The sequence below is a fragment of the Euprymna scolopes genome, chromosome 7 (assembly GCF_053919585.1).
Source record: "Euprymna scolopes isolate OS-2025 chromosome 7, ASM5391958v1, whole genome shotgun sequence".
NCBI lineage: Eukaryota > Metazoa > Mollusca > Cephalopoda > Sepiida > Sepiolidae > Euprymna > Euprymna scolopes.
In genome coordinates, this window is record NC_136488.1 from 1,148,613 (window position 1) to 1,166,006 (window position 17,394).

General features: G+C 30.2%; 1 protein-coding gene and 1 long non-coding RNA gene across 4 annotated transcripts in view; one reads left to right on the forward strand and one right to left on the reverse strand.

The window, feature by feature from the left end:
- LOC145279589 (uncharacterized) overlaps positions 1-17,394 on the forward strand; it is a 511,586-nt gene that overhangs the window by 371,247 nt on the left and 122,945 nt on the right. The window lies entirely within an intron of this gene.
- Positions 1-17,394, reverse strand: part of LOC145279588 (uncharacterized) — a 495,739-nt gene that overhangs the window by 193,646 nt on the left and 284,699 nt on the right. Inside the window, exon 4 of one of the 3 annotated variants that reach the window (XM_080130754.1) lies at positions 8,814-9,288. The exons of the other annotated variants lie outside the window; for them this stretch is intronic. Within the exon in view, the coding sequence (XP_079986880.1) occupies positions 9,281-9,288 (8 nt within the window). The 3' untranslated portion in view covers positions 8,814-9,280. Of the gene's footprint in view, positions 1-8,813; positions 9,289-17,394 lie in introns of those variants that run through there. 3 annotated transcript variants of the gene reach the window in all.

Consider the following 17,394-nt stretch of genomic DNA (forward strand, 5'->3'; position numbering starts at 1 on the left):
ACAGCAAAAAAAAGTTTGTTTCACCTGATAATATGTATCAGATAGTTTTTCGAAATTTCAAAACTGACTCGGTTTTTATTTACACATTTTTCGTTTCATATCCTCCCATGTTTTGCTTTTTACCTATCACTCATGTTACCGCAACTGTTCTACATTTACTAACATAAGCACTCTCATCCATTTTTTCAATGTGACCATACCAACATAGTCTCCTCTTTTTCATACATTTCTCTATACTATTGAGACTTAATCCTCCTCTGATATAATGAAGAAAGTGCCACTTTGATATAAGGGGCTACTATTTAGAACCAAATTTACAGGGTTACTATGTAGGGAGTTGGACATCGAGATGTTTGTTCACATTACACTTGAACTTCTGCATGTCAGTACAGTCAGGGAAGCAAGGAGTAATTCCAAAATCTAGCATTTTGAGGGAAGAAACTATTTAAATAGAAAGCTTTTCCGCATCTACGGATTTCTGCAGTGTAGGAGTGAGATTTTGCAGCTTGTTGAGTTTGTTTGGGGAAATCTACATCATGGGGAGCACATTCCATTAAAATACTTGTAAAACAGGCACAGAGATGCCACATTTCGGTGATGGGACAAAGGTTGAAATTTGGTTGCTAGTACAAGACATATCAGATTGGTGACTCGTTTATAAACCCTGTCTAGGATAGAGTAGTTGCAAATGTGGCAACAATACTCGATGAATCAGCAAATAGTGGCTTTGTAGAGATACTGGATTCTCTCAAGCGTAAGTAATTTCTAACACGGTAGAGAGAGCTAACCTTCTTCACGGCAGCCGTGAGAATTATCTCAATGCATTTGTTATGTCCCAAAGCCTGACAATTGTATGAGCTTTAGTAAAAGCAATTGTAACATCATTGTGTGTGTGTGTGTAGATTAGTGTCAAGCATTTAAACTGTATAGAAATTCTCTGTCTTTCATGAGCAAATAAAAAGACTGGATTGCAATATTAACTCAACTGAAGAGACAAGTATCGAATATTCAAACCTTAGATGAACAGACAAACTCAATTGACTTTCACAGTTATTTGCAAAGAATTCTATCAATTTCATCCTGGGGCAATTTGGTACGACGAATGAGGGGGGGGGGGGGTCAAGTCAATATTGCTTACATTAACCAAATAATGCCTCCAGCGATCAGATTAATTTCAAGACCCAAAATAGCGGATGAAATTGTTTTTCTTCTTTTAAATTAATAAAAAAATTAAAAAACAAAACAATAAAACAAGACAGCATCAACAATGAAAAAAATTAAATAATTTTCTTTTTCTAAAAACAAATTCTTGAAAAGAAATTTTCACCTTTTTCAAAGAGTCAAAGAGTTTTTTTTTTTTTTGTATTTAAAAAAGAAACAAATACAAAATGGTCCTGCTTTGGAAATATTAGTAATGCACTATTGTTCTTTTGTAAGGACCCATGGCATAGTGGATCAAGTACTTGGTAAAATTCAGTTGTAAAGTTACACTCTTCTGGAGGTTGAAAGTTCAATCCCCAGTGCAGACGACACTCAAAATACAATCGTGAATTGGGCTCCTATCCAGCCATGCCTGATAGGACGAGAGCATGCTACTCCTGTGGATTAAATAAAGAGATTCGTTTGAAATTCCATACAGATTCCTAAGTTCAACAAGATATGCCTAAAGAAGGTCGGAGAGTACATCGACTAAAATATTGTGAAAATAACAATCAAGATGAGAACAACAATCTGAGGAATTCAAATAATACCATCATTCTGTTTTTATGCATATCATAAATACCAAAGATAGAGTTCAAATCCGGATTTGAAAGCTAGTAAGTGATGGCCTTTTCTCTTCCCTGCAATATCTTTCCCACAGAAGAGACGTTGCGAGCCCGTCTCTGCTCTATCGTTATTTTCATGGCAAGTGCTCGACTGAACTTCAATTTACAGTTCCTCCTTGTCAAACTTTCACAAAAATACTTAACTAGCTACAGCCACTATATACGATTTCCTCTACTCTCTAACTGTGCCTAAATCTAAATGCAAATTCCATGAATAAAGCTTCTTCTCCAGAACTGCCCGCCTCTGCAACACTGTTCCCTGGCCTGTTTCCCAGTTGAATACATGGTAGTCTTCAAATCCAATGTAAACAAGTTCTTGTTGTGCCGTCTCCATAAATAATCAAATTCTACCCAATTTACACCATTAAGGATTACTACGCTACTGACTTACATTCATTAACGCTTATCCTTGAGTGACCTTCAGGCCTTGATAAGTGGTGACTACCTTGTAAAAAAAAAAGGGGGGGGGGCAAGAGTTCAGGAACACTGCAAGTATATCCACTAGGAGTATAAATGTGTTTTTAATCACCAAAACCAAAAGAATTATCGAATCCAGCATCCATGCAATTAATTTGTTTACATCATTTTTTTTTTACAGCACCAAACAATACGAATTATACGTAGAAGTACAAGTAAAGATAGGCCGAGTCTGTTATCAACGGACGAATAGAAAGAAATATATTGTCTGCTGTTTGTTTTATTTTTAACTGCTTCTATATAATTACTATTGATTTAAATAAGTAACCCTTTAGGAATATTAATTGTAAAACACAGTCCTTGTTTATACCAATCTGCAATGACACTTTAACAGGTGTACATGTTCATGCAAAAATAGATCGGATTTTGGTTAGAGAAAAGAAGAAATATATTGTTCAATGTCTTTTTTTCACTCATCCTAGATCGATTCTATGTTTTCCCAAAGACTATTTGAAAATATCAGGTGTTGCATGTAAAATGTAGTTCTAGTTATTTTGCAAGATGAGGATCGTACAAATCAGCATAGAAAACAATTTCGAGATTTTTAAATCAGATCCATATTCATTGGACACTCATTAAACAAGATTCCATGAATTTCAGTTTCTTATTGACCCCTTAATCTTAAGACTCGAATTTTAGACATTTTCTAGAATTGAAATTATGTGATGGATTTTAATCAAAATTAGAATAAGGATTCTAGACCTAAGGTTTAGTATCATTATATCTTGACTTTAATCTTTGTAATAAAATAATGCAACATTTTTTGTTTGTGTAATTAATTGTACCTTATAGTAATATATATATATATGTGTATGTGTGAATTAAGTTATTATTTTAAGAAAAATGGAAATTTAACAAAATTTAAGTTTGCACATGCGCAGTAACTTTAAAAAAAGCATTTAAAAGTAGTTATATAATTCTTCTGCCAACATTTTTAGTGAAATGAATGTACATTTTTTATAGTGTACAACAAATCTGTTCATTAAAGTGAACAATGAGGAAGAATACCAAAAATAAATGAAGACCCTATGTAATGTTGCTCCCAGCCCAGAACACTATATTAATATTTTTATGTTTCTATAATTTTTAATTTTCAAGTTAATAAAATAAAACACGTGGACCCTCATTATTTTCTTATACTCTCATCTCATACCCTTGTATTCTCATCATCATCATCATCATCATCACTATTCCATAATTCTTTATTATCTTTCTCACCTCCTTTTACTTAGTATTATCATCATCTTCCTTCTCCTTCTCCAATCCCTATTCTCCATCTTTCTTTCATTCCCTTATTCTCCCCCTCCACTACTTCATTCTCTTGTTGTTCACATTTCTCTTATTATTATCTTCCTCCTCCTACTCCTTCTTTCCCTTATTCTCCTCCTCTATTACCCCCCTCACTTCATACTATGCTTTATTTTCATTCTTCTATTTTAAACAATTGATTTTTCTTCATTCCCTCTACTTTTGTTTTAATACAATTTTTCTTGTGAATTTTTTCTTTGCATATTTTGTTTTTAATAAGCACGTATTTGCTTTCACGAATTGAACCTAAAACTTTAGTATTAAAACTCTTTCCCTAACTAGGCTAAGAGGGCAAACAATAAAAAAAAAATGCCGAATCATTAAAAAGCAAAATTAAAAAAGGAGACACTTTGAAAATTATCAAAGAATAATTTGTTTTTGTTTCATTTTTCTTCTTTGCGATTTCTTTTCTACCGTGCAATCAAAGTGCAACTAACTTTTAAAATATTTCCATCATTCAATATGCAAATTTTTAAAAAACACTTCATGAACAGAAAGAAAGTCTGTGATATGTTAAAAAAAATAATAGAAATTAAATTACTGATCAAATCTGAGTGAAGATTCAAAAATAAAAAAAATTGGCACAAATTTTTGTGGTTGTGATTCGAGATTGAATGACGACTCATCACTCTTCAATAATAGAAACATAAAAACAGACAAAAGAAAATCGAATATTTTTAAGATACATCCTTTATGTCTGTACGTTTGCTTATTAAAATGCTATTTCAAACTAATTAATTAAAATGCTATTTCAAACTAATTAATTAAAATGCCATTTCCAACTGAAGTGTGACACACCTATAAATAACATGCTATTTCAAACTAAAGCAATAAAAATGATATTTCAAACTAAAGTAATGGAAATGATATTTCAAACCGAAACACGACAGACCTACGATGAAAATAATATTTTAAACTGAAGCATAGCAGACTGACTGAGCTTCTTATTATTCTTCTAATTTGACGCATCTTATAAAATACATTAATTTAATCTTTGCATTGAACAATGAAAATGAGATTTCAAACCGAAGCATAACCGACCAATAAAGATGAAAGAACACTTAAAAAAATAGTGACTGTCACCAAGAAAAAATCGAAGACTATGGAAATTATTGAAATAAAAACGAAAAATGAAAGTCTTGTCCAGACTCAGAAGAAGACCTTAGATAACCTACAATCATTTTTGAAAGCATAATTCAATCGGAAAAAAGAAAATTATATTAAAATTAACGCTTTCAGTTTCTAATCATTTACCAAGCTTATAATATTGAAAAGATAAAAAGATTTTATAAAATATTCAAAAGTAGATTAAAATATTGCCCCCCCCCCCGTCAATCCATTTAACTGTCCGTTCCAATTTAAGATAACATGCTGAATCTTTTGATTCAATCTTTTTCTTTTTTGCTACGTACTGAAATGTAAAAAACAATTTTTTTTATTTCTTCTTTCATAAAAATATTCGCTAATAATATTTTTCCTTTCACAAAAATATTCGCTAATTCCATATTTTAGTTATTTTAAATCACTTTTTTTTCGTTTAGAAAAAAGATTTCATAAAACTACGAAACTGAAATGGTCCTGACATAGTTGGAATTGTTCAGTGATCAAATGAAAAGTTATTAGAGGTTTAGACATTAAAAAAGGCCAACAACTTGAGACAAAAAAAATGGAAGGTCAGGATTTATTGCACAACAAAAATGGCATAAATAAAAAATTAAGTCAAAAAATAAATTTGAAAAAAAAATGTGTTGCAATTAAATATTTTTGTTTTCTAAATGCTTAAATATTCCACATCTGATTTTCAAAAGAATGAACAATTTAAGAAAACAAACTTAAAGCATACATTGTTAACTTTAAAACTAACCATTTAAAAATGAAAAAAAAAAACGGATTTAAATGGAGCAAATATTAAAAGTTATAAAATTACTATTACATGATAAAATATAATAACTTAATAAATATTTGAAATTTGATTAAAAAACATTCTTATTCGTACAATTGTTTTTGCCAATTTTCAAAACATTCTGTATAATTAAAGTAAAGATTGTATATATTACTTGTATTGTAAAGAAAAGTAAATTAGTTTTTTCTTTTCCAAACAACAGTAAACATACCTAAGGACAGTCAAAGCCAATCCGACCGAAACATTGCACAAATAACACTCAAAATGAGAACAATAATCCGATCAATACAAGTAATATAAACAATCAGCCCTCATCTAAAAAAATTCAGAACATTAAAATAAAGATGTTTTAATAAGGATTCTTCAGTGAATTTTTTCTCATCTTACAAAAAAAAACAAAAAAAAAACGTAGGACCATTTCACAACAAAATTGTTTTTTTTTTATAAAAAAAAAAAACAAACTTTTATTCAAAGCAGACCAATAAAAAAAAATTTTAGTTGCAGCTTTAAACGCATATGTATGCATCGAACAAGAAAATTGCAGAACCCAAGTATCCTCTTGAATTCAACATTACTATTTTTTTTATTATAGTCTCATAATATTTATGATACTGTTAATTTTATATTTGTACATATATATAATTTTTGTAGTATAGAAAGAGATTTCAAGAAAAGAAAGAGAGTGGCAGACGCGAGAGTGATAGAAACTATTTAAATAAAGGGTCAAACAGCAGTTAGCAAGAGTTAATGTAACAAAAACTTAAATGGTAAATTATACTTAATTAGAACAATTAACATCACTTAACCAAAGTCTGTAGGGGTTTGTCTTATTAAAATCCATAAGAAAAGCCTTATGGAAACAAACGTTGATTAACTCAGCTTTAATACTAATACTAATGATATTATCGTTATTGAGAAGGCGAACTTAGATCGGATGAATGTCATATAAAATTCAACAATTACATCAGATTAGCATGGCTACAAAAACAAAACCCCAACCCTTAGAATTCTAACTATGATTCAAATTGGGGGACAGTTAATAGCTAATGAGAGAAAAAAAGGGGGTTACTTGGAGGGGGGTTGTAGACATAGACAACTGATAAATGAGAGTGGTACATGAGTGGGAGGTATTAGAAAAATGCCAGAGTGAATAACATCCACTGACATGTGGACAGAAAAAAAAAAAAGAAAAAAAAAAAAAAAACTCAGTCCACAAGGCACTCTTTCCTCTTTCAAAGGTTTGGTTAAAGCATATTATTTTTCCCAACAAGATGACAGATCGTCAGCTGACAAGCTTCACCTATGTATGACAGACTTAACTAGGTTTCACATATCAAGAGAATTCCTCTCTCCATGACTAAATTGGGTGTGTGATGTAAAGATTTTTGGTCATTTGTTGTTGCAGATTGAGCTTTTCTGGTTGTAATGTCCGCCTGAAGGACAACTGGGAAATCGTTTCATCATCATTCAACTCCAATAAACATTTTCGTTTTGACAATGTACACTTATCTCAAAGAATCTCCGACAAACTGAATATTTTCTGAATGTCAGCCATTTTATACTTTCATGATTGAAATTTGAACAAGATTTTGTTTGATGCAGTACTAGTATGGCTTACCCGGTATTGCTCGGGAAAAGTTGGCAACAAAATGGAAAAGTTTGTATATAACATCTTTCTTTTAACTCACTTCTTTCTCTCTCCCCTCCCCTCTCTCGATATAATCACATTGACACACTGGTTCCCATTGAATCACTAAAGTTGATCCTGGTCAGTACTAAAATAGGTGACTATTTGGGAATACCAGGTGCTGTGTGTGTTCTTTTCTTATCTCGGTATTGTTTTCAGTCGTACTGGACATCTCATTGCTACTGGAATCAAGCAGTGTTGACTCAGAAGAGGAGTGGTTAGTGATTACATAACTCTTGCTTCACAATTTAGCCTGAGTCACCCATAAGTCATTCAGGATTCTCAGATGATTATCATAGTTCCGACGACCAAACATTCTTCTCTCTCTTTCTATAACCCACTGTGTCATTTTTTCTCTCTTATAACCAAAAAAAGAAAAAAAATTGTTGAAAAGTTACTAAATAATAATATTAATAAATCGCTCTAAAGATCGAGCCCCCCCCCCCCGCTAATCTGACATTCTGTTTCTGTTGACCATGAAAAGAATGAAAATAAAAATATCTGCCCTCTATTAGGTCTGAGACAATGTTGATAAAGAATATATCAGCTTTGTGTTTTTACTTTTAAATAGCCAACTTTTCTGTATATATTAGACTGTCAAAGGCACCCAATATTTTGGAAAAGTAAGATGCCTCCTTCCCTCCACTAGTTTGTGGGAGACCCTTCGGCATAGTCAAGAATCCACTTATTCCCCGCCCCCCATCAGGGTCATGCGAGGTCATGGAAAGCAGGTGACTGATGTAATACAGAAGCAAACAGAAATAATTCGGTTCATGGTTTCGCATTTTGTTGTGCTGAGAAGAAGACGAGTACAATGGTCAGAACAATCTGTTCAGAAAGAAACTGCAACCTTCTGTCTGTTCACCTGCAAAGAAAGCTATGGCAATGCATCACGAACTCTTTATTAAAGAAGCAGCGTAAATAGGGTTCTGAATCAGAACACCTCACTCGGTAAGGATTACCATGGTAGACAGGCGACACCTGATTTTCATCAAACTACACTTTGGCAACCAGCAAAGAATAACGGGGAAGAAATCAGCCCAGCCTTGACAGTCGTTTTAAATTCTTTTTTCTACGCACATCTTATCTTCCTTTTAATAATATTATTTAAACTCATTCCCTTTTCCTTGCCCCCATTTGTGAATTATTCCACAGATTTCTGCCTTTTGGATTACTTTGGACCATCTTTCAATTACGCGATTCCATTGGATTTTACTTGTGAAAATGGAGACTTAACCAACTTTTTTGGATTTTACTGTTATTGGATATTTTACCCTTCACCAGACTATCCATTCACATGAAATCACCTTTTTCTTCACCCTATTCCCTCTGTTTCACTATTTGTTACCAAGTAAGATCTTTGACTTACTTGTAGTTTCATCAAATACTTTTGCAAGCAAAATCTGATCCTCTGATGAGAAGAAAAATATTTCTTTGAAACTCCATGAATTATTTTGTGCTTCCTTTTTAAAATTAAATATGTTTGTAACTTTTTTCAAAGTGTTTTTAACGTGTTTTATCAACTACTTGTTCTTATATATATATATATATATATATATATATATATATATATATATATATATAAAGAAAAAAGAATTTAGATTTCGTATTTTAAAACTTCATTATTCATAAAACTCACACACTATTAATCTTACAGCAAATTCTTGACAATTTCATTATCAACATCTATGTAAAACGTTAGAACATTTTCACAACTCGTTTCTATTTGCACAACATATTGCCACGAGGTTGCTTCCTTAATTACTACAGCCTGGTTATCTTCAAACATAATGTCAAGAAATACTTTTCTTCAATTTAAATTTTATTCATTTCATTATTTTCAAGCCACCTACAAATTTCATCATTTAACTGTCAATATATCCATCCTTTACTCTTAAATGGCTTTTAGCCTTGACAAATAAAGAAATAAAAAAGAATTTTCACCAAAATCATTTAGGTTTAGAGTTGTTATTAAAATAAACAAACAAGATTTAAAATGCCATTACCTGAAAGATGATTGGAAAATAAACAAAGGTTTACCTCAAAATAGGATTACTTACCTACAAAAAAATTACGAAATTACTTACCTACAAAAAAAAAGAAAAAAATCTTTAAGTTCTTTTAATTTTACATTAAAAAATAAACAATTTTAATTACTATTAAGTATTTAAAATAGAATGGAAATATTTTGAAAACCAACAAAATAAATAATTTCTAAGTAAAATAAAATGTTTGCATGTTTGTTTACCTGTGCCTGCTTAGAACACAAACTACTGAAAGGATTTCCCCAAAACTTAGCATGCAGAAAGCCAATGTAAAGTATTAGGTTGGTGCAAAAATGATGTTGTTTATATATATATATATATATATATATATATATATATATATTTATATATATTACTAGACTATCCGTGACCCATTGGTATGTTATATTAGCTATGGAATTAATGTATGAGCATGACACTTGTGACATAAAGAAAACAGATTTGTGACATCACAGAAACATTTCTATGAAAGTATATTAAAATGAAAAAAGAATATAGATAGATTTCTATGAGTCGTTCTGTTTATAATTGTTTATTTTTGAAAAAAAAACAAAGAAACTTACAGCCATTGAATTATAAGTGGTGTGCCATACTTATAAGTAAATGTGCACTGAACAGATACCATAATACTTAAAGTGAAATTCAAATTTTGATATATCTTTTAATTTAAACGTGAAAAATAAAAAAAACAAATGGGACACTGAAAACATATACAGTAAAACAATATATTTTATTGTCGCGTTGATTATTTATTTGTAACGCAATTTTAAAACATTTTCGGGGTTATTTATGTTGGTAGTGTAGACGAAAATGTATGAATGTTTTTCAGAAAGGTGTATGAAAAAACGGAGAATAAATAAAAAAAAAAAGGAAGGCGGTGGGTAAATCACCGTTGTAAAATGCTCTTATGGCTGTCAACGGATTAAAGTAGATTTATTTGTAAGAAAGTTGTGTTAAACTAACTTAAAGGTAATACGAAAATGAACGATGTAACAAAAAAAAAAGCAGAAAGTAGTAACAATTGTTTATTTCGATAATTTAAACACAAAAAAATTGGGATGCTGAAAACGTACACAGTAAAACAATACATTTTATTGTCGCATTGATTATTTAGTGTAATGTATACCGTATATATATATACGAAACAGGTCGATGATTATACGTATTATTTGTAATCACATTTTGCGTTTGCTTCCCATATCTTGAAGTTTTTTATTCAATAAAATTAAGATATGCGCTTTTCTAAGGACGTCCGTTTGTTCGAATGAAACTGGTCCAGCGATTTGTGTTTATTTGTTTATGCTGTTCTGGGTTTATGTTTATGTACGCATGCGCAACCGGAAGTCGTAAACAGGATGTTGGGTTACAACACCCGTTACAAGGTCATTTGAGTTTTATAATTATATAGATTTATATAATAATGTCGTTTTTTTATACACACACACACACACACACACATATATATAAAATGTAAAAAACTACATTATTTTTGCACCAACCTGATAGAATTAACAAAATGAAGACTCAAGAAACAATTTCCTTTGAAAGTGAATCTCCAATCCAAACATTTCATAAAATATAGAGAACTGGATAGGATAAAAAGAAATCCCGGTTTTACGAAATAAAATATTAAAAAAAAAAAAAAAAATTTAAAAAAAAACGAAAAAAATGAAAACAAAATAGAAAAACATGAAAACAAAATAGAAAAAAAAAATGAAAACAAAATAGAAAAAAAAAATGAAAACAAAATAGAAAAAAAAAATGAAAACAAAATAGAAAAAAAAAAATGAACGCAAAATAGAAGAAAAAAAAGAAACCGAACATCTTATCTGCGGATGCTTCAAGCACTACAACTTTTTAACAACAATGACAATGTATTCATTAAAGCAATCACACAGCAACTCAATCGATATGTGTAAAAGATATTAGAATCAGTCAATGTGAGTGTAGTCACTTGTTGCTTTATTTGGCCTTAAAGTCAACTTACTCCTTAGGTATCATGTAAACAATAGCATAAAATAAACGTTTAAGGATTTTCCTGCTTTTCATTAATACAATCGATGTTCCTATTTACAATGCCTCCTCACGGGACAAAGTTAGACACCAGGGTCGTTTTTTAATGTGGAGAAAAGGAACAAAAATAAAAATTGTCTCAGTCGTAAAGGATTTTTCTCCTCCACTGACAGAGAATAAGAAATTGAAGTGCAGCATCTGAAGAACAGATACTACACTTTGATGTATTTATTTGTTCCCCCACTGAGCAAATTAGGCACAAGGCCGATTTTTAATGTGAGGAGTTAAGGGGAAATGGGGACCAACTCCCCGGGGAGTAAGGGAGCTGGATAGTGACAATTGGTATGAAGGGTTGCCCCTACATTGACCAAGGTCTTATATGTGGGGTCGCCCCCACATATTGTCTTTGCTGGCAGTATCTGCCGGAACAGATACTACACTTTGATCTTGTCCCAAAGGGCAAGTTTTACATTAATACAATCGATGTTAGTCGATAGTTAAGACATCCATCTCGAGACGATTGTAGCAAAAGCTGCCGTCTCCAGCCATGAGAGAAAGGTTAACAATCGCTACACATTGAAGGTCTGAAGCATGAAATATGTTTTTAAAAGACATTCACTACGAATATAGCTGGGAACTCATTAACTCAAATGTTGTCCATTGCAATTTACAGCACAAAATATGAAATGGACGAGTCGTCGTCAAACAGTCAATTAGTATCAACATAAAATGAAAAAGCTTTTTCATTTTTCCCTGATTTAAAATTACAGGCAATTAACGTTCCTCTTCTCTCTCCCCTTTAAGAAAGGGTTTAATAATTTTATTCAAATCAAAAGGTTAACCAACTATTTCTTTCCTTTTGAAAAAAGTTGTTTTTTTAGTTTATTTTGGAGCGGGTGAACATTTTTCTAACTCTAATCTAGTTTTGTTTTTGTATGTTTAGTGTTGTTTGCCTTTTTTTACATTGTTTATGCGCTTTTCAAATCGTAAACTACTTTGGTCATTTCCGGTTGGTTCTGTGATTCGCAATTACAAACATTCTAGTCGATATGGTTCCCCAACTATAGAAAACCCAACATTTCTTCAAGATAAGTTAGTGAAAGCAGAAGTTTAAAAACCTCTTATTTATATCGATCGGTGAATCAGAAGAATAGGAGACCCACAGTCCGCAGCAAACGGTCTCAGATAAAAAAAATATTCTATTTTTATAAAGATAAAATGAAGAAATCAATAAACATTACATGAAGTAAAATATTTTTTCTACTATTAAAAAAAAATCCAAAACAATGAAACAATAACATTCTATTATTTTATGCAAAAAATAATTGATAATGCATAATTTTTTTCTGACATTGTTTATTGCCGACTTCGAGTCGTCTGTACTTCTGATTCACCAAATCAGATTTATAAGGGGCATCCTAAGTGGGGAGTTGTGCAGCAAAATGCTTGTTCGTGTTACATTTAAATTTATGTATGTTGGTGCAGCTGGAGAAACAGAAAAGGAATTCCGAAGACAATCAGATCAAGAAAAGAAACTGTTAGTGTGGAAGCCTTCTGACATCTAGGTACCTCTACATTGGAGTATGTGTTTTCTATGCAGGAAGAAGAATTTGCACGAATATGTGACAACAGATGAAACAGGTCTACCAGTTCACACTAAAAAAAAATTTCAAAACAAATGACACAATATTTTATTATTTTATGCAAATATTAATTAAATATAATGCAAATTTTTTATCTGACATTGTGTGCTGTTAACGTCAAATGATCCCTTTTTTTGGTTCACCCAACCTTTTACAATTACAATGGGTTTTTTTATTATTAAGGTTTGAATTAAAATTTATTTTTACTCCTCAGATATGCATTACTTTTTTGGCACGAAAAATGAAATGTTACGATTATGATGATAAATGAAAAATATTATGATGATACTATTAAAAATGTTACAATTTATGGCGATAATGAAAAAAATGTTACGATTATGATGATAAATGAAAAATATTATGATGATAATATTAAAAATGTTACAATTTATGGTGATAATGAAAAAAATGTTACGATTATGATGATAATGAAAAATATTATGATGATAATATTAAAAATGTTACAATTTATGGCGATAATGAAAAAAATGTTACGATTATGATGATAATGAAAAATCATCATGCTTATGATGATAAAAATGTTATGAATATTATGATAATTAAGAAAATGTTACGATTATGATAATTAAAAATTGTTATGATTATTATGATAATTAAGAAAATGTTACGATTATGATAATTAAAAATTGTTATGATTATAATAATGAAAAAAAATGTTATCATTATGATGATATTAAAAATGTTAAAATTATTAAAAAATGTTATGATTATGATGATAATGAAAAAAATGTTACGATTATGATGATAAAAATGTTACGATTATGATGATAAAAATGTTACGATTATGATGATAAAAATGTTACGATTATGATGATAATAAAAAAATTGTTACGATTGTAATGATGAAAAAATGTTACGATTATGATGATGAAAAAATGTTACGATTATGATGATGAAAAAAATGTTACGATTATGATGATGAAAAAAATGTTACGATTATGATGATGAAAAAAATGTTACGATTATTATGAAAAAAATGTTATGATTATGATGATGAAAAAAATGTTACGATTATGATGATGAAAAAAATGTTACGATTATGATGATGAAAAAAATGTTACGATTATGATGATGAAAAAAATGTTACGATTATGATGATAATGAAAAAAAAATGTTACGATTATGATGATAATGAAAAAATGCCAGAGAGATTATTTGTGGCTTATGTAAATAGGCACAAGCCTCCATTTTTGTTATTTTTCTGTTGAAGCAGTTTCTTCTCAGAAATAACAACCCGGCATTTTGTTACCAAAAAAATAAGGAGCCTGGAGTTAGGATCAACATTATAAATAAAAATAGAGACTAAAATCGCGCTATGACTGAATCCCCTGATCGTTTCTATTGGACTAGAAAATCAGCCATGTTTTATTAAGATCGGTAACAAAATACGGAGATAAAACCCGTTTTCCTTTTAGTTCATAATATTGGAATGTTAAGAGCCCAATGTAAAAGGAATTTCTTTGCTTATTAGTTTAACTGTTTTGAAATAGAACCATCTTTTTTTTTTAAGAACAATTTAAAATCTAACATTAACTAATTTTGTTTATATTACTTTTTTTTATCGGACTATTATTTTCATCTTGGTTGTTATTTGTGCAACGTTACGGTCAGTGTAGCTTCGATCCTCGTCAGGCGTGTTGGTCTTTATTTTGGAAAAGAAAGGAGAAAAGTTACTGGCTCCGTAGGTCGTTTCGTATTCTTGGAGTTGTTTTTTGCTGTGGTTTCGTATGTGTAAAAAAAAAATAGCATTTAAAATGAGAACAATAGTCCAATCAAAACGAGTAACATAAACAATCAGCCCTCATCTCAAAAATTCAGAAGTGTAATAACCAAGTTTGTATTTTATTTAAAACGTCATAGTTACTGTTTCTGAATTTTTGGATGACGTTTGATTATTTCTATTGGGGGGGGGGATTCTTTGGACTACTGTGTTCATCTTGGGTATTATTTTCACAATGTTTTGATCGATGTAACCTCCGGTCTTCTTCAGATATATCTTGTTGAATTCTGGAATTTTTCTTTTAAACTTGTAATTTGCACAGAATTCCGAATGGAGTCTTTTATTTAATCCATAGGGGTAGCTTGATTTCGTTCCATCAGCCATGACTGGGTAGAAGTCCTAAGTAATCTGCAACTGTATTTTTAGTGTCGCCCTCACTGATGATTGAACCTTCAACATTCAGAAGAGTGTTACTTTATAACTTAATTTACCAGGTACTTTATCCACTAAGCCACAGGTTAACATAACACTGAATATGAGAACGGTAGTTCGAAGATTCCAAAGTATACGAATAGTCATATTTATTGTTTTTGAATTTCCAGTGCAAATGCAGACCTCACGATATTATGAGACAAAAAAAAAAAAAGAAAACAGAAAAACACTGGTACAAAATTAATAACACCATTGGATTTTTCATAAAATTGTAACCAATAAAACTTTGTTTGGAAATGTTCCATTTCTCCCAACGGTTTCATATTCATTCAATTTTTATCAGATATATTTTGATAAGGAGCGAATGATTGCTTGACATATTAAAATGTAAATTATAATAGCACCTAAAATTTTATGTTTTTATGTTTTCCATTTTTAATTTTTCAAATTGTTCTCCAGTTTTTATATGCAAGTCATTCATAGCAAGAACTTATGTATTTACCACAACTTTCTTTTCTTTCTCTGTGTGCCTAACATCAAATGGAATTTCGATGATTAGGGTCTCTTTCCCATAACCTGTGATTTATTAAACACGTTACAACGGGACTGTTCCCTACAGACTACAATATGGTCGTCTTGCTTCCCCATGATAGAAGAATTTGACTGAAAGTCGGTTTTTAATTGGAGAGATTCAGCTCTCCCCAAAATTGATTAGCACAAGGATAAAGATTGCTTCAGTCTATAAAGTTTTTTTGTAGTCATTTACAAGTGCTTTTATTTGAAAAAAATTATATCATAAATCTGATGTTTGAAAAGCTCAAAATAATAAAAAGTGAACGAATTTCATAAAAAATATAAATTACGCTTATTTTTCCCAATTCAATGCAAGTAAAGAAATGAAAGCTTTTCCACGAAGATATTTGTTTGATGTCAGCAACTAAAGAGAAAAAGAAAAGCTTTTAATGAGTTAAGAAAGGGTTTTCATAATGTTTACAGTTCGTTCCCATTATTCCTATCCAAGAGAGAAGGAGAGAGAGGGAAAAGAAAGTGAAAAAGAAAAACAGAAGAAAGGAAAAACTAGAATAGAAAAAAATAAAAGGGAAAGAAATGAGACAAAGAAAGCAGATAAAGAAACGATAAAGAGAACGAAGAAGAAAATAGAAAGATGGATGAGATCGAAAATAGAATGACAAAAAAGCAGAAAAAGAAAAAAGCAAATGAAGAGAACTTGTCTACACCAATCGAAATTAGGTCCCACAAACCAGAATTACATTTTATCAGCCAAAAAGAAAAAGGAATTTAAAAATAGATTTGCATGAATCAAGGGAGGTCAGAATAAGAATGAAAACTCTTATCTAATGATATATCATACAAACGTACTTCACAACTAAGATTAAATACTACAATATTAAAAGAAGTTTTGATTATTTTTATATTCATGATTGGTTGGGTTTTATTGCTCTTCAAAAACCGTCTGTTTTGTCCATTAAGTTGTTTTGTGTGCAAGTATTTTCCAAATAGCTTGTTTCTATTTCAATCACAAATATTTTCCAAATAGCTGGTTTCTATTTCACTCACAAATATTTTCTAAATAGCTTGTTTCTATTTCAATCACAAATATTTTCTAAATAGCTTGTTTCTATTTCACTCACAAATATTTTCCAAATAGCTTGTTTCTATTTCAATCACAAATATTTTCCAAATAGCTTGTTTCTATTTCAGTCACAAATATTTTCCAAATAGCTTGTTTCTATTTCAATCACAAATATTTTCCAAATAGCTTGTTTCTATTTCAGTCACAAATATTTTCCAAATAGCTTGTTTCTATTTCAGTCACAAATATTTTCCAAATAGCTTGTTTCTATTTCAATCACAAATATTTTCTAAATAGCGTGTTTCTATTTCAATCACAAATATTTTCTAAATAGCTTGTTTCTATTTCAATCACAAATATTTTCTAAGTAGCTTGTTTATATTTCAATCACAAATATTTTCTAAATAGCTTGTTTCTATTTCACTCACAAATATTTTCCAAATAGCTTGTTTTTATTTCAATCACAAATATTTTCCAAATAGCTTGTTTCTATTTCAATCACAAATATTTTCTAAGTAGCTTGTTTATATTTCAATCACAAATATTTTCTAAATAGCTTGTTTCTATTTCAATCACAAATATTTTCTAAATAGCTTGTTTCTGTTTAAATAACAAATATTTTCTAAATAGCTTGTTTCTATTTCACTCATAAATATTTTCTAAATAGCTTGTTTCTATTTCACTCACAAATATTTTCTAAATAGCTTGTTTCTATTTCAATCACA